Source organism: Octopus sinensis, linkage group LG7, assembly GCF_006345805.1.
Source record: "Octopus sinensis linkage group LG7, ASM634580v1, whole genome shotgun sequence".
Classification (NCBI taxonomy): Eukaryota; Metazoa; Mollusca; class Cephalopoda; order Octopoda; family Octopodidae; genus Octopus; species Octopus sinensis.
The window spans coordinates 54,715,673-54,735,524 of NC_043003.1; the positions used below are offsets into that span (position 1 = coordinate 54,715,673).

Consider the following 19,852-nt stretch of genomic DNA (forward strand, 5'->3'; position numbering starts at 1 on the left):
ATTTATGTATGTATGGTCATTATTCAGTTTTATTTCAAGCTTTCTTGCCAACAAAGAAAGAGCCGCTTTCATTGGAATTTCAACATCAACAACAGAGTATATTTGTATGCATGTATGTATGCATGATATACTCAAGACTAATATACTCAATATCGAATTGAATAAATCAGATGAATGCGAATAAAAATTGGTTGTTGAATAAGATGGAGTGTTGCAAAAGTAGATATATTGAGCTACAGGGAAAAGAGAGAATATATTATTAAGGAAAAAGAGAATATATCATTAAGAGAAGACAAAAAGACAGGTCAGTGATACTGTTAAGAATTCAATTGCAACCAGATTCAGTTTGATAACGTTGATCATAAATGATAACATTAAAATGTACTCATTAAAATATGGGCAGCTGTTTATTGGCTCACTGTTTGCATTTGAGCCGAACTGTTACAAGATCTGTAGATTAAGGCTTGCCTCATCTGCAAGATAATGTCTGCATTCTCCTCAATTCTCGTTCTTTATTGCATTCTATAATTTTCTCATCAATTCCACTCTCTCTTTCTCTTTCTCTCTCTCTCTATCTATCTATATATCTCTATATTATATATTTGTGCGAATGTGTGTACATATATAATTAAGAATGTTATTGAATTACCTCCTAAATAAACAAGAACCAATCTACAAGCAATTCTTATTCCTATATGTTTGTGTACACGTGTAACAGACAAAGTATCATTCCTCTAAGTACGGGAGTGTAATTTGTTTAGGGCAGTAATATAAAGGAAACTCGAAATTGAAAAAAATTAAAGAGCCAGCACTTGCTGAGAAACCAAGAAAACGAAACACAACTTATTGTTCCGCCTTCTACCGATTCTGGCTATATCTGGCATTAGATATATCACCTCACTCAGTCAATGCAAGCTTGATTCTTACTAAAGCCGTCAATAAAGACCTAGATGGAGCATATGCTTAGCTTCACAGAACAGCAACATTTATCTCAATCCACTATGCAGATTCCTTTTATTCCAAATTAGCACAGATCTAAACTCGGAGTACAGCCCAGTAGAAGATCCTGAAATGCGATAGCTGAAGTAAAAAGATATGTGCTTTTATGGCAAATGAACAATGAAGAGACCGCCTACGACGCGTGATATTTAAATGTTTACACGTCTTTCATTACCAGTTAGCTACTACCTGCAGTAGGATTCTGGGACTACAGGAGGCTCATTGTCAGTGTGGCTTCACCAAATCGAGCCTTGTTGATGATGATGATGGTAGTAGTGGTGGTGGTGGTGGTAATGAAAATGTTTATATGTATATATTTACATATGTTTGTGCGTATATATATATATATATATATATATGCATATAATATATATATATATATGCATATAATATATATATATACATGCATAAATAAAAAGATATAGCCATATGAATCTATAAAGATATCCATGAATAAATTTAGAACTCACCTTTGTACAAATAAATATCAATCTATACAATTATATACATAGCTACACGCATTCATACATTCAATCAAAAATTTATAAAGAGAAATTATATAGAAAGCAAAAACACCCATAATACTTTTTCAGTAAATAGCCAAGAGTCTGCCTCGAACAATACATACATAGTCAGATGCACGCACAAACGCACGTACGCACACACAAACACACGCACATACACACACAGACACATACATACATACATAATACACACATACAAACACACACGCACATGCATATATAATATGCAGAAATATATTTTCACTTCCATTATTTGTATTGGTATAAATGTACATACATATGTATACATATACACAAATTTACGTAAATTTATGAATTGTATATATATATATATATATATATATACATTTACATTGGTGCCTACACACACACACATATATATATATATCAGGTATATATCATATAAATGCATACACAGAAACAAGCATATACACACACATGTATATATATATTATATATATATATATAATATATATATATATCAACCGGGAAATGCACGTACAAAACTATGAAACGACTAAAGAAATGTAAGCAACTTTAATTTTGGTCAAACAAAAAACAATAAGCAAGTTAAATATAGAGAAAAATGTAGTTCAATCGCACAAGAGCATTAATAATTCTTAGTTCATAACGAATACAAAAAGATATTATAGCTAAATGAATATTTATCTTAAGTAAGCAACACATTTAAAGAAATAGATTTTTTATGAATAAATATAGCGGAAATCAGCTGAGGGTAAATATTTCTTTCATTGCAAAATCAGTCACTGATATTTTTGTTAATATTATGCTCTTATTAAGACATTATATACTTATGTGGTGTGTTTGTGTTTATGTATGTGTCCACGTGTGCGTGTACGTATGCGTGTGCGCGCACATGTGTATGGTTCTCTCTCTCTCTCTCTACATATATATATATATGTCGCTCTGTGTATGTGTATGTACAATGAAGTGCTTCGCGTTGTTGCGCCATTGTATTCTGTGTTCAAATTCCATCGAGTTCCACTTTGCCTTCCTGCATTCCGGAGCTGCTAAAATGAAAGAATAGTTGGATATGGAACTCTATGATATCGACTTATTATCAACGTTCAAAATTGCTGATTCTGCGCCGAAATCAGAAGCAACACACATTCACACATTTCTCTCTCTTTTTCTCTATGCATATATATATATATATATGTGTGTGTGTGTGTATCATGAATAAGTATATCTTTCTCTGGTCTGAGTACTTTCCTCTGCTGTCGTAAAAATAAAACTGTGGGTGCATGCATGCATGCATTTATACAAATATTTCTGTATGTATATATATATATATATATATATATATATATATATTATATATATATATGTATGTATGTATATATATAGAGAGAGAGATGCATATATATATATATAATATATATATATATAATATATATATATATATATATATATTATATATATATATATATATAGTATATATATATATATATAATATAAAATATAAATCAGAGATGAAACCACTATTATGCAACTGAAAACATAAATAACAAATAATATATATTTTTATAAAACATATAACTAGGTCTCAAAAAGTATAAAAATGAATGATCAATATATAATAAGTAAAAAAAGTAGTTATATGTTTTATAAAAATATATATTATTTGTTATTTATGTTTTGGTTTATGTCTATCACTGAGTTGCATGATGGAGGTTTTATCTCTAATTTATATTTTATATATTTATATTGTGAAAATTGATTTAATACTAAATTGAATTTCTCCCTGTAAGTTTGGAGTTATACTCCACATTACACAAATAATGTTCGTATCTCTTTTAAAGGCAAAATAAAGAGAATAGTGTATAACTGCCGAGATATTAGTGAGTTATTCTCATATACAGAACGACTTACACAAACATTCATACATATATGTACACTCGATGTGCAACCAGATTACATGCACATAAACATGCAAGAAATATACAAGAGTGTGGACCACAATTATATATACTCACGCAAACCTGTTCTCTATACTCCAGACGCACAAAAATAATCTATCGCTACACGCGTTTCCATACATCATGTTTCTTCAGATCATAGTCTGTGTTCTTTAGATCAGGAATCCTTTTCAGCGTTAGTTAGGCACTTTCCCAAATCTTATCTCGAAATTATCAACAGGCATAATGTACAAATAAATATATGTGACCTCTCGCAATCTAGAATGCTACATACTCAAACTAAATAATACAAAACAAAATACAATAAACTTAGAGGCGGCATATTACTTATTCTATTGGTCTTTTTTGCCGAACCGCTAGGCCGCTAAGTTACGGGGACATAAACACACCAGCATCGGTTGTCAAGCGATGTTGGGGGGACAAACACAGACACAGAAAGTACACACACATACACACACATACACTTATATATACACATATATACGACGGGCTTCATTCAGTTACCATCTACCACATCCACTCACAATCCCATGGCAAAGCATTTTGGATAAGTGTCTTCCACTTATTGTTATCAGCTGGGCATGCTATATCTATGATCCAGCATTGTTTGCTTTCTCTCTCGATTAAGACTATGTCTGGCTTTCTATTCTCTATCTCATAGTCGCGCTAAATCATAGAATCCCACAGGAACTAAGTATTATCATTTTCGATGATGCCTTCGGGTTTGTGGTCGTACCAATTTTTTTCTCTGTCAAGCCCATACTTGTTGCAAAGTGTCCAATGGAGAAGCCTGGCTATATTGTCGTGGCGTTTCTTATATTGCTTCTGGGCTAGTGGCATACATTGGCTGGTAATATGCCATACGGTTTCACCGTTTTGTCCACAGATTCTGCACTTATTATTTTCTGTTATGTTGTCTATTCTGTATTTTATGTAGTTTGTTCTTAGTGCTTGCTCTTGGGCAGCACAGATTAGAGCCTCCGTTTCCGGTTTTAAATTACTTTCAATCCTCCACAGCCATCTTTTTTCTCTGTCTGTCTTATCTTCAACATTCCTATGATATTGACCATGCATTCTTTTCTTTACCCACCTATTTTCAGTTTCATTCGTTTTCAATTTCTTGTACAGTTCTTTATCTTTGCAATCTTTCATCCTACACAAGCCTGATCTTCTTACTTCTAATAATAGCAGTTCTGTGGAATTTTTTACGTTCTATGCTATGTTGTTTTCTTCTGCTCTAATGCTGTGTTCGCATCCAATGAGTCCTCTTCCCCCTCTTTTTCTCAGCCTGACAGTGTCACTTTTTGAGTGAGGTGTCCCATATCTAGTTAGCAACTTCCTTGTTTTTCTGTTATTATTATTATTATTATTATTATTATTATTATTATTATTATTGTCATCGTTATTATTATTATTATTATTATTATTATTATTATTATTATTGTCATCGTTATTATTATTATTATTATTATTATTATTATTATTATTATTATATCATTATTATTATTATTATTATTCAGTAGTTTTATTTTTATAGCGTGCTTTCACTTCACTAGCGAGCGCAGATCTGTGTGCCTTGGGTATGTGCTGTGATTTGTTGTGATGCCCTGATGGTTATTGTATGGAAAGTGTTCTGCGTAGGATGTATTATTTTATTATTATTATTATTATTATTATTATTATTATTATTATTATTATTATATTATTATTATTATTATTATTATCATTACTACTACTACTACTACTACTATTATTATTATTATTATTATTATTGAGTGAGAGAGCAGTGCATGCCATCAAAGTGACACTGGGGTAAAATATACGAAGCCCAATATACCCATCATGACTACCCGTCTGATAAGGTACACCAGGCACATGCATCACAACCATATGTGCGCGACATGGTGATCTCATATCAAGATAAACAGCACATGACCTTGCAGGAGGGGCCCAGTTAGAATTTTCTTCAGGTTGAGTAGCCCATCCCGCTCAAAAGGTCCCTGAATAAGGGTTGTTTAAGGATGTTGAAAGAACCACCCATGTTTCCAGAGGTGAATTATTCAAACCCCAAAGAATCCCTCTCAACACATGGCTATGATGCTCCCCCACTACTTCTGCTCGTGATCAGAGATGCACATATCGTCAGCCACTAAGGGACATGCTCAACTGGTTAAAGTCAAACAACTGACAAGCAAATCTGTGGTATTGAGCAGAATATTTGCTGTAGCCCATTTTTTATACCAAGACAAAACAATGTACATGATAAAACTTCCAATCAGTTAAAATCAGAAGCCATGAGAGCCACTGCCTGGTACTGCATCAGGGCATTTATTATTATTATTATTATTATTATTATTATTATTATTATTATTATTATTATTATTATTATTATTATTGTTATTGTCATCGTTATTATTATTATTATTATTCAGTAGTTTTATTTTTATAGCGTGCTTTCACTTCACTACCGAGCGCAGCTCAGTGTGCCTTGGGTATGTGCTGTGATTTGTTGTGATGCTCTGATGGTTATTGTATGGAAAGTGTTCTGCGTAGGATGTGTGCAGTGCCTAGTAGTGCAATTTTCTGTATGTTATATGTGTTAGTAAGTCCTGGTGTTTTTGTTATGTATTTGTCTGAATATTTTTTTATCATGCCTAATGCACCTACTATGATAGGAACTGTTTCTGTTTTCAGGTTCCACATTCTAGTTACCTCTATTTCCAGGTCTTTGTATTTTGAGAGTTTCTCCATTTCTTTTTCAGAGACACGTTGTCATCTGCCGGTATTGATACATCAATTAGAAAGCATTTTTTTCTTCATGATCTCTGACAACTATATCTGGTCTGTTGGCCTTAATTTCTCTATCTGTGTGTATCGGCATATCCCAGAGTATGGTTGCTTTCTCGTTTTCTGTGACCTTTTCTGGTGTGTGCCTATACCATCTTTTTTTCTGTTGTTATTCCATAATGTTGGTATAGCTTCCAATGTATGTAGGTCCCAACTCTGTCATGTCTGTGAATATATTCCTTCTTAGCCAGGACTGGGCAGCTAGAGATAATATGATTTATTGTTTCTTGTCCATCTCCACATATTCTGCAGTTACTTGTAATATTTCTTTTCATTACATGTTTTTGGTAATTTCTGGTGGGGAGGCTTTGGTCTTGTGCTGCAATTAAAAATCCCTCTGTTTCTGCTTTGAGTCCTGAGCTTCTCAACCATTGCTGGGATTTTTCTTTGTCTATTTCTTTTGCGTTTAGTTTAGTGCAGTATTTACCATGAAGGGGTTTTCTTGCCATCGTTTTATCATGGCTCGTTGCTGTTCTATTTTTAGTTTGGATTTCATTTGTTTTATAGCTTTTGTTGTTTCTTCATCATCTTCTTCTTCTTCTTTGTGTTTATTAGGTGGTATGATTTCTTGTTTGTATTTGTCAGCTTCCTTAAATACTGAGAACAGTTTTTTGTTTTGCTCGTGTTTTGCTGCTATCTGGATCAGTTTTCCTTCCTTCTGAAGTAGGTATTTTTGCAGTCCTATGGTGGTTATTTTATAGTAGTTTTCCAGCTGTATAAGGCCTCTACCACCTTCTATACGTTGTATATATAGTCTTTCTATGTCAGATTTTGGGTGATGCATCCTAGATCCTGTCAGTATTTTTCTTGTTTCCTATCTATTTTGGACAGTTCATTTCGTGTCCAGTTAAGGATATTGTAGCTGTAACTTATAACTGGGACAGCTAAAGTGTTGATACCTATTATCTTGTTTTTTTGTTTTTTTATTATTATTATTATTATTATTATTGTTATTGTCATCGTTAATTATTATTATTATTATTATTATTATATTATTATTATTATTGTTATTGTCATCGTTATTATTATTATATTTATTATATTATTATTGTCATCGTTATTATTATTATTATTATTATTATATTATTATTATGTCATGTCTTATTATTATTATTATTTTATTATTATTATTATTATTATTATAAACTACTACTACTACTACTACTATTATTATCATTATTATCATTATTATTATTATTATTATTATTATTATTATTATTATTATTATTATTATTATTAATATTATTGCCTTTGCACAGCTTCTAACGCTGGGGATGTACTACAGTGTCAGATGTTCACTATCAGTGAACTAAGGTAGCACCTTCCAGGATATTCGAGCAGTTCCAAACTGCTGTTTTCTGCAAGTGCTCCGCCCTTATTGCAGCCCGTGTTTGTTCCACGTACTTCTTGAGATTTTTGCTCACTGTTCCCAGGGCTCCGAGAATTATTTGTACTACTGCTACCTTTTTCATCGACCACAACTGCTTAACTTCTCAAGCTAACCTAGTAGTAGTCGTAGTAATAGTAGTAGTAGCAGCAAGAGTATAGTAGTAGTAGTAGTAGTAGTAGTAGTAGTTTTTGTTGCAGTTGTAGTAGTAGTTGTAATAATAATACAAGTAGTAATTGTTGTTTTAGCTGTAACAGTAGTAGTGTTGTAAATTTTATGTTTTTTGTTTGTTTTTATTCTTGTTTCTCATGTTACTCTTTCCAGGTAACGGATCAGCAGATACCCTGGCCATATTCATCCGCTTGATATAGAAATAACCAAAACATATGCAGGCATCGTTAGTATTGTTGTTGCTATACCTGTCAATATGACCATCTATATATCTATACCATTTCTCTAACTATACCATCTATATATCTATACCAGTGGCTCTCAGACAGGGCTCACATGACCCTTGGGTGGAGGGCCATATAAGATTTTGTTGTTAAAATCTATGTACAATAAATTGTTTATACTTCTTCAACCAACAAAATATTAGAATAATACAATTCCTAATAATATTTAATTACCAAAAATATATTAGGATTCCTTAAACATCAAATGGCTATGACGGGTCACTCAAGTAAAATAAGAATCGACAGGGACCACTGATCCTAACCATCTATATATCTATGAGAGCTATATCCCCATATATATATCTATACCATCTATGACCATCTATATATCTATATCATATCAATGCTATCTATACTATACTATATCTATACCACCTATATATATACTATATGACCATCACCGCTAACCCACACTCCATGTACACCACTCAATAAAAGTCTGTTCAACATTGGTCTTTGTTGTGATTCTCTTTCATTCTCTCTCTCTCTCTTTTTGACTTTGAGTTAAAGAGATTTATTATTATTATTATTATTATTATTATTATTATTATTGTATTTAGCGGTTCGGCAAAAGAGACCGATAGAATAAGTACTGGGCTTACAAAAGAATAAGTCCCGGGGTCGATTTGCTCGACTAGAGGCGGTGCTCCAGCATGGCCGCAGTCAAATGACTGAAACAAGTAAAAGAGTAAAAGAGTAATACCGATTGTTCCTCCTAGTCAGAAGAGTGCCGTCCCTTTCTTCGAACCTTGCACAAACCATGTGCATACAGAGGTGGTTCCTCAGCCCAGCTTCCGTTCTGCAAAACTCGTTCACAAATATAACTCTTGAATTGTCTGTCTCATGACATCGCTGGCTGCTGCATCGTCGTGACCTCATATATTTTACCATGCATGGTTAGGCCGCCAGATGACTTGTGTGTACACCTATATACCTATATTTCTCATTCACACATACTTTCTCATATATATGAATGCGAACTTTTGTGGTTTGTGTGTGCGATTGTGAAGATACGCACAAAGTTTCCCTCCCGCATATTTTTATGTATTTACTTATTGATGTTCGCTATATATATATATATATATATATATATATATATATATACATATATATATATATAATATATATATATATATATAATTATATATATATATATATATATATATATATATACATCTAATATAGGATAAAATTTTTCGAAAAAAATTTTATCTATGGCCAGCATGTTAAAAAATACCTTTCAAGGTTAAATTTATAAACACCTTATAAACAAGGGCAAAAGAAAAAAATTTCTAATGCCAAATATGCCGTAACTAGACAGATCGACCATGACCATATAATTCATCACTATAAGCAGGCGTCTCGAAGAAAGTCGACAGAAATTTCTAAACAATTCCGTTATTATCAAACGGATAATAAGTTGTATATATATATATATACACATGTGTGTGTGTGTATCAAAATAAGCAACAGGATATCCAGAGGTAATGCAGTACGATCGATTCAAGCGATTTCGTTTAATGGAACAATGCAACCATTAAATCAATTTAAATGCAGAGGAATCCTCTGTATGTGTGTGTGTGTGTGTGTGTGTGTGTGTGTGAGTGCATCATTCTCAGCTTTTTCTGATTGATGTTATAAGATGACGAAAGGGAAATCGATTCTCCTGAATGATTAAAGTGACAGGTTTTTGCCAGATATCTTTTCGCACCCACACACAGATACAAACATGCACATTCACATACAGGGTTCCTAGGAGGCCCAGGTTCAATTCCCGACATGCGAACACAATTACAGACTTAGGCATGGCTTGGTGGTTAAGAAGGTCGCTTTCTTAGCAGTCACTTTGTTTCTGGTTCTTTCCCACTCCGTGGCACTCTAATTAAGCACCTTGTAATATAGCCCCGGGTCGACCAGTGTCATGTGAATGTATTTGATTGTGAGTAACTGTGGGTCAGCTTATCGTGTAAATGGATTGGGTTAATCTTATTTACTCATCCTGTATGAATGAGAAAATGCGATTAAGACAATCCATGTTAACAACATCCGGATTATCCAGTCGGATCATTCCGTTAGATAGAAAAGTGTGAGCAGATATCCATCCAGATCCCATTTCTTACCTAAGATCACATTGCAGTCACCCTCTAAGACTAATGTATGGGATGTACCCTCACCTCGATGTGCTTGGCTTAACTCAGCAACCCTTCCACTTTAAATAAAACATGACAACTAAAAGATGTTAACATCTCATAATCGATTATTTGAATTACAGTTGACTGAGTGTGAGAACCTATAGAGCTGCATTCATAAGCCTTGCTATTGTTCCAACGAGAAGACAAAGTTACAATCACATACACCGCATACAAAGATACAACGGGATTCCACACAATCTCCGTCTACTGAATTCACTGACGAAGTATTTAAAGGCTTGCTACAATAGTGGAAGACAAATGTGAGATTAAATCCAGTTGTTGAGATATCAACAATACAACCAATGGACGCAAACGTGTGTTATTATACACTCGAATATTTGTTATGAAATTGTTATCGTTCTATAATGACACAATGTCTGTTGAGAAATTGGGGTTGGATTACCGTTTTCGCAACAGAAGGAAAGTGGTTCTCCTGGCCAGTCCTTTGAATGCGTGTGTGTATATGTATATATATATATATACATACATATACATAGATACATACATACATACATATATATATATATATATGTGTGTGTGTGTGTGTGTGTGTGTGTGTGTGTGTGTGTGTGTGTGTGTGTGTGTGTGTGTGTGTGTGGAAGTGCAATGGCCCAGTGGTTAGGGCAGCGGACTCGCGGTCGTAGGATCGCGGTTTCGATTCCCAGACCGGGCATTGTGAGTGTTTATTGAGTGAAAACACCTAAAGTTCCACGAGGCCCCGGCGTGGGGTCGTGGCGATCCCTGCTGTACTCTTTCGCCACAACTTTCTCTCTTTCATCTGTTGGCCTGCTCGCTTAGCCAGCGGGTTGGCGTCACTTGAAGGCTAAAAGAATGCGAAGCGCATCGTGACCAGCGATGTGTAGCAACATCTGATAGCCTGGTCACTCACGGTGATCACGGTGATATATATATATTATTTTAGTAATTTAGAACTTGCGTTAATTAACCTATAGGTTTTAATTCCAGTTCAAGTGCCACGAAGTTTCCATCGTGAGACGTGAGAATGTGTGTATGAATCTTTGCAGACGTTCACATTCTTCACCTACTACCCACTGACCCAGTCTGCCGACAAGCCGCTTAAGGCTTTTGGAATAAAAGATCGCCGACGCTCGGACATACAGCATGATGTCTCATTGATAGTTTTTTACATTCACAGAGCATTATTCTCCCCTCCCAGTCAGCAATTATTAATATCGTTCATTCTAAGTGACCAACACCAAATATATTATGCCTTACTAATAAATATCACAGTTAAATTTTCATGCGTTTGCTTCAGTTTTTATTTTATTTTTCATGCAGCCAGTACGCAATTTCACCTTTATACTGCAACAGTCTTGGGATAACGTTCATACAACAATGATAGTGAAGCCATTTACTTCGACAATGGTCATTCATACATTTTAAGCATCTCATCATTGACCAGCTCAATTCAAGCAACAAGCAAATCGCCTGACATAGGTATCTCTTACTACAGCGATTCGCTTCAAGGCGTAAATATGTTTATAAGTGATCGATGACAACTTTCAAGTTTGAATAGGTAATTTGCAAATAATAAGGAGTATAGTTTTCGAAGCTAACCATCCTTAACACTTCACACTTCCCAACAATTCGAATATAGAATTTATATCATTTATAGAATCAAACACTACAGAAAAAGATATTATTTCAGCAGTAGTTACGTATTTCATTTTCACTTTTTACCTTCCAAAAATCACATAGTTCTCAAAATAGCTTATTTCAACTGGTAACTATCGTAACTTAGTGATTCGACAAAACACCTCGATAGAATGAATAGCAGACTTTAACAATAAGTACTGGAATTAATTTGTTCGACTAAAATATTTCTAGGTGGTGCCCCAGTATGGTCGCAGGCCAGTGACCGAAAAAAAAACAAATAAAAGATTATATAAATATTCAGCATTATTTAAAAATTAAATATTATTAAATATTTGTTGGTGGGTGCGGTGTATTAAGAATAATCAGTCTCATTTAATCTTTTACTTATCCTGTGTATCACATGTGAAGAACAGAATGTATTTCCCTGGAGATCATGCTTCCTATATGATATATGCATCCAAGTTGTTTGAAGCAGCAGAGTAAGGGAACAAGAGCTGTTTGAGATCAAGAATGGATAAAGTTATGAAAGTGATTTGCAAATGCAAATGTTAATTAAAATTGGGTTGCGAACATTGTTCCTAAAATAGAATTATGGATTCTTTTTTTTTTTTTTTTGGAAAATCATATAAGTGTCTGCAAGCAACAATAAATCTCTGAACGAGATGTAAACAGTAACTGCTCGACAACGTAAAGTATACTAGCCATCTCAATATGGCTAACCACTAAGGGTGGGTGTTACTGTAGCTTTTAGGCCCAGGAGTGTGTCTAAAGCCAGCTGGAGACGATGATCTCCTGGGGCTAAAATCTACAGTAACACCCACCCTTAGTGGTTAGCCATATTGAGATGGCTAGTATACTTTACATATAAGTGTTCCGTGGATAAATGCTTTTTGATAATGCTGCTCTAAGTCAGAAAGACAAGATTATAGACATTCAGACGACAACGAAATACTTACCGTCGTGCCACATCGTACTCAATTTCGTTTCAGAGTAGAGGATTGTAGGATAATGGTCTGATTGCTCCCAACCACATCCATGGAAACCGTCCATCATTGCCAACCAACCACGGTGTGTCAAACAGCCACCACGAGCCTGTGCTACATAGAAACGGCGTAGGTTTCTGTATGGGATAAAGAAAGGACGGTTCACTTTCAGGTATTTTTGTTGTCGCAATTCTACTTTGCAGTAGTTACGAATCAATTAAAAATTCGTAACGAATTTAAATAAACTCACAACCATTTCTCCGACAAAATGTTTCTCTCGTTCCAATGCTTCATTTCTTGAAACTAGAACTAGTCACAAACATTAGAATTTTCTCACACACATACACACACAGAGTTTAAGACAGATTTATCAAAGATAAGGTTAAAATATTGATTTCTAAAGAAGGTACAATGTCAGGAAATTTGGAGAAAAGGAAATATAGTTAATCACATCGATACGGTATTTCACTGGTTCATGGTTTTTGAACCGGAGGAAATGAAAAACGACGCGGTATTCGAACTCAGAATATGCAGGTAATTACGCAATATAATGGTTATTGTAAGAACATACTCAACTCCAGCCACTGAGAAATAATGGTTGTTCTCTGGTATCAGGTCAGTCCATGGAGAACTTTTCAGATTGTTGAGTGAGAACCAGCTTTGAAGGGTTGTATTACGGCCATCAAACACCATCGTTACAATATCTGCGTGGTTTTTGTATAGCACAAGTTTTACCTGAAGAAAAGCCCAAATATATTTATATATATTACGGAGATGTACTTGCATAGCGAGTGACTTGATCTGAGATCGTGTGCTGGAACGAAAACAATTGCAGCGTGGAAGGTGTTTATAAGCCATTTAAGAAACACACAAAACCGTTAGATTCACTTCAACATTTAAATTTAATTTGTCAAAATATTTTCGTCGCTTTGAGACCGCGACCTGTTCACTGACAAAACTTCGTGCTGCATATTTATATGTATTTATATATATGACTCTGTATGTGTGTGTGTGTGTGTGTATGTGTGTGTGTGTGTGTGTGTGTGTGTGTGTGCGTGCGTGTGATATATAATGAAAAACACATCGCCATGGGCAAATTTACTGCAGTATTTATACAGAGGTAAAATCACTTATTGACGTGCTGTGTTTAAAAGCACAATATGTATCGGAGGGAGACGAAAGTCGTTCCAACAGCGGCGTGTGAAACCACTACATGCATTTCTATCCTGTTAGGCGTCCTGTTAATTGCGTATACTCACAACCAACCACTTACTTAGAGAAGATATTTTACCACAGATATATAGGTAAACATTGAATAAACAATCACAGGTGTTGCTAATAGATGCGCGGATCAATAAAGACCCCTTATATGCCATGCAGGTAGTATTTGATTAAAATAGCCATTTTTTCTATCACATTTAATATAAATACATCGATATGCTAATTTACTGCCGTACTCTTCAAGAATATATGCAGCGTAAGTGTCTGTGTGTATACACACCTGTTCAATTGGAAGATGGTTCCAGATATCAAGTATTGGATGTCGGAAGAAATTCGGACGATAGATACCACTGCATTTGTCCACATTCCAAGTTGAAGGACTTCCTATATTGAGGAAGGAATTATAGATTGACGAATTTGCTCCTTTTGATATGGCATAGGCTTTAATCCATTCACTTCCTGAAATAATAAAAATAATAATAATAATAATTATAATAATAATAATAATAATAATAATAATAATAATAAATGCCCTGATGCAGTACCAGGCAGTGGCTCTCATGGCTTCTGATCTTAACTGATTGGAAGTGTTATCATGTACATTGTTTTGTCTTGGTATAAAAGATGGGCTACAGCAAATATTCTGCTCAATACCACAGATTTGCTGTCAGTTGTTTGACCTTAACCAGTTGAGCATGTCCCTTAGTGGCTGACGATATGTGCATCTCTGATCACGAGCAGAAGTAGTGGGGGAGCATCATAGCCATGTGGTTGAGAGGGATTCTTTGGGGTTTGATAGTTCACCTCTGGAAACATGGGTGGTTCTTTCAACATCCTTAAACAACCCTTATTCAGGGACCGTTTGAGCGAGATGGGCTACTCAACCTGAAGAAAATTCTAACTGGGCCCCACCTGCAAGGTCATGTGCTGTTTATCTTGATATGAGATCACCATGTCGTGCACATATGGTTGTGATGCATGTGCATGGTGTACCTTTATCAGACGGTTAGTCATGATGGGTATATTGGGCTTCGTATATTTTACCCCAGTGTCACTTTGATGGCATGAACTGCTCTCTCACTCAATAATAATAATATAATAATATAATAATAATAATGATAATGATAATAATAATAATAATAATAATAATAATAATAATAATAATAATAATAATAATAGAAAAAGAAAGAAGAGTGCCATTGTCATCAGGTGATGACAATGGCACGTTTCTTTTTTCTTCTATATCTAGAGGAATTACCCCAATCCTATAAATATTAACCAAAATGAAGTAGATGGACACGTTTATTTCTTAAACCTGTGGATGACACACGAGGTGTCGAAATATCGTTCACTTGATAACAATGGGACACTTCCTCCCACCCAGGCTTTCAGTCATACTATAACGTCTCTTATCCTTCACTCACCCTAGGATGCTGGGTGTGCCTCGACAAGTGATTGTAACAAACAAGCAGATTAAAAGTAATAATAATAATAATAATAATAATAATAATAATAATAATAATAATAATAATAGTAATAATAATAATAATAATAATAAGGATAATAATAATAATAATAATAATAATGAAAGCAACCATACTCTGGGATATGCCGATACACACAGACAGAGAAATTAAGGCCAACAGACCAGATATAGTTGTCAGAGACCATGAAGAAAAAAATGCTTTCTAATTGATGTATCAATACCGGCTGATGACAACGTGTCTCTAAAAGAAATGGAGAAACTCTCAAAATACAAAGACCTGGAAATAGAGGTAACTAGAATGTGGAATCTGAAAACAGAAACAATTCCTATCATAGTAGGTGCATTAGGCATGATAAAAAAATATTCAGACAAATACAACATAACAAAAACACCAGGACTTACAAACACATATAACATACAGAAAATTGCACTACTAGGCACTGCACACATCCTACGCAGAACACTTTCCATACAATAACCATCAGAGCATCACAACAAATCACAGCACATACCCAAGGCACACAGAGCTGTGCTCGGTAGTGAAGTGAAAGCACGCTATAAAAATAAAACTACTGAATAATAATAATAATAATAATAATAATAATTATAATGATAATAATAATTATAATAATAATGATAATAATAATAATAATAATAATAACAATAATAATAATAATAATAATAATAATGATAATAATGATAATAATAATAATAATAATAATGATAATAATAATGATGATAATAATAATAATAATAATAATGATAATAATAATAATAATAATAATAATAATAATAATAATAATATAATAATAATAATAATAGAAAAAGAAAGAAGAGTGCCATTGTCATCAAGTGATGACAATGGCACGTTTCTTTTTGCTTCTATATCTTGAGGAATTACCCCAATCCTATAAATATTAGCCAAAATGAAGTAGATGGACATTTTATTTCTTGAACCTGTGGATGTCACACGAGATGTCGAAATATCGTTCACTTGATAACAATGGGATACTCCCCCCCCAGGCTTTCAGTCATACTATAACGTCTCTTATCCTTCACTCACCCTAGGATGCTGGGTGTGCCTCGACAAGTGATTGTAACAAACAAGCAGATTAAAAGTAATAATAATAATAATAATAATAATAATAATAATAATAATAATAATAATAATAATAAATAACCACCATAGGACTGCAAAAATACCTACTTCAGAAGGAAGGAAAACTGATCCAGATAGCAGCAAAACACGAGCAAAACAAAAAACTGTTCTCAGTATTTAAGGAAGCTGACAAATACAAACAAGAAATCATACCACCTAATAAACACAAAGAAGAAGAAGAAGATGATGAAGAAACACCAAAAGCTATAAAACAAATGAAATCCAAACTAAAAATAGAACAGCAACGAGCCATGATAAAACGATGGCAAGAAAACCCCCTTCATGGTAAATACTGCACTAAACTAAACGCAAAAGAAATAGACAAAGAAAAATCCCAGCAATGGTTGAGAAGCTCAGGACTCAAAGCAGAAACAGAGGGACTTTTAATTGCAGCACAAGACCAAAGCCTCCCCACCAGAAATTACCAAAAACATGTAATGAAAAGAAATATTACAAGTAACTGCAGAATATGTGGAGATGGACAAGAAACAATAAATCATATTATCTCTAGCTGCCCAGTCCTGGCCAAGAAGGAATATATTCACAGACATGACAGAGTTGGAACATACATACATTGGAAGCTATGCCAACATTATGGAATAACAACAGAAAAAAGATGGTATAGGCACACACCAGAAAAGGTCACAGAAAACGAGAAAGCAACCATACTCTGGGATATGCCGATACACACAGATAGAGAAATTAAGGCCAACAGACCAGATATAGTTGTCAGAGATCATGAAGAAAAAAATGCTTTCTAATTGATGTATCAATACCGGCAGATGACAACGTGTCTCTGAAAAAGAAATGGAGAAACTCTCAAAATACAAAGACCTGGAAATAGAGGTAACTAGAATGTGGAACCTGAAAACAGAAACAATTCCTATCATAGTAGGTGCATTAGGCATGATAAAAAAATATTCAGACAAATACATAACAAAAACACCAGGACTTACTAACACATATAACATACAGAAAATTGCACTACTAGGCACTGCACACATCCTACGCAGAACACTTTCCATACAATAACCATCAGAGCATCACAACAAATCACAGCACATACCCAAGGCACACTGAGCTGCGCTCGGTAGTGAAGTGAAAGCACGCTATAAAAATAAAACTACTGAATAATAATAATAATAATAACGATGACAATAACAATAATAATAATAATAATAATAATTGTAATAATAATAATAATAATAATAATAATAATAATAATAATAATAATAATAATAATATGATGCAGTACCAGGCAGTGGCTCTCATGGCTTCTGATCTTAACTGATTGGAAGTGTTATCATGTACATTGTTTTGTCTTGGTATAAAAGATGGGCTACAGCAAATATTCTGCTCAATACCACAGATTTGCTTGTCAGTTGTTTGACCTTAACCAGTTGAGCATGTCCCTTAGTGGCTGACGATATGTGCATCTCTGATCACGAGCAGAAGTAGTGGGGGAGCATCATAGCCATGTGTTGAGAGGGATTCTTTGGGGTTTGAATATTTCACCTCTGGAAACATGGGTGGTTCTTTGAACATCCTTAAACAACCCTTATTCAGGGACCTTTTGAGCGGGATGGGCTACTCAACCTGAAGTAAATTCTTACAGGCCCCACCTGCAAGGTCATGTGCTGTTTATCTTGATATGAGATCACCATGTCGCGCACATATGGTTGTGATGCATGTGCCTGGTGTACCCTTATCAGACGGGTAGTCATGATGGGTATATTGGGCTTCGTATATTTTACCCCAGTGTCACTTTGATGGCATACATTGCTCTCTCACTCAATAATAATAATAATAATAGTAGTAGTAGTAGTAATAATAATAATAATAATAATAATAATAATAATAGTAATAATAATAATAATAATAATAATAATAATAATAATAATAATAATAATAATAGTAATAATAATAATAATAATAATCCTGCTATCATGTTAAACTGCATGGGTTGTGGAGACTTGACGTAGGATATAATGAGGTTTCCTTTTAGCATAATTACACTTAGGTCATACTTGGTCAAGTTGTAGCACCTGTAAGTCCAGGTTGATGTCTGGCAGGATTTAGGTCTGTTCCATGAGGTAGGATTGCTGCTTTAGCCTTGATCGTCACCCCCTCTAGAGATGGTGTTTCAATAAAGATACCGATGGTTGTGTCACCTCATCACTGCAGAGCGAAAATGTCAAATACAAATGCTTTGAACAACGGTGTCAATGAGATTGGAAGCGTTAATGTTGAAAACTCGCCTGGCAGTTTAAGCCCGGTCGTCATCTAGAAACTGCAGTACGGAGGAAAGACGGAATGCAACTGTGGTGGAATGTTACATCCGAAGTGAAAGCAGTGACATGGAGGTTCAACGGCCGCAGGAGCACCAGTAGCAGCAACAACAACAATAACAAATATCAACAGCAACAAAAACAACAGTGCTGGTTTCAAATTTTAGCACAAGGCCAGCAGTTTCATGGGGTAGAGGAGTATGTCGATATCATCGATCGCCAGTGTTCAACTGGTACTTACATCTTAACGCAGGATGAAAAAAAGCAACAACAGTAATAATAAAGAAGCTTTACTTACTTTTAAAGAAGGAAATCTCGTTGCTGTCATTCGTGCTGACGACTGTCATTATATCTTTCGGTGAGTAATTCTTACAAACACGGCTGACTTTGTTGTAAGTGAAAAATTACGATTGGCTCCTGAGAGACAGCGCGGTACAGTCGAGTAGATTTCGTGTTGAGAAGAATTGTTCTGTTGGAGATGTATGAAGGTAAGCATATGTATAACCAGAACCCAAAGATTTGTAATAAGCCTCCTGATCTGAGGTAACAACCAGAAATGTTGTAATGGTTAGCAGCAGCACTGTTGTCACAGCTAGACAGGTAACAGGAAAAAGCGACATTCATAGCTCTATGATCGCCTGAGTGAGACAGATGGGAAAAGAAATGGAATAAAAAATAGAGTTGGAGGGAGAGAGAGAGAGAGAGAGAGAGAGAGAGAGAGAGAGCGACTCGGGGAAGAGACAGAAGGAAATTT

At 34.5% G+C, this 19,852-nt stretch overlaps 1 protein-coding gene across 1 annotated transcript in view; it reads right to left on the reverse strand.

Moving 5' to 3' along the window:
- The window catches only part of LOC118764136, a 99,182-nt gene extending 79,602 nt beyond the window's left edge, over positions 1 to 19,580 (reverse strand). The window contains exons 1-4 of the mRNA XM_036504405.1: positions 19,397 to 19,580; positions 14,446 to 14,624; positions 13,516 to 13,679; positions 12,918 to 13,081 (exon numbers count right to left, since the gene is read on the reverse strand). Of these exons, the coding sequence (XP_036360298.1) occupies positions 12,918 to 13,081; positions 13,516 to 13,679; positions 14,446 to 14,624; positions 19,397 to 19,445 (556 nt within the window). The 5' untranslated portion in view covers positions 19,446 to 19,580. The remainder of the gene's footprint in view (positions 1 to 12,917; positions 13,082 to 13,515; positions 13,680 to 14,445; positions 14,625 to 19,396) is intronic.
- Positions 19,581 to 19,852: the final 272 nt, after the last annotated feature.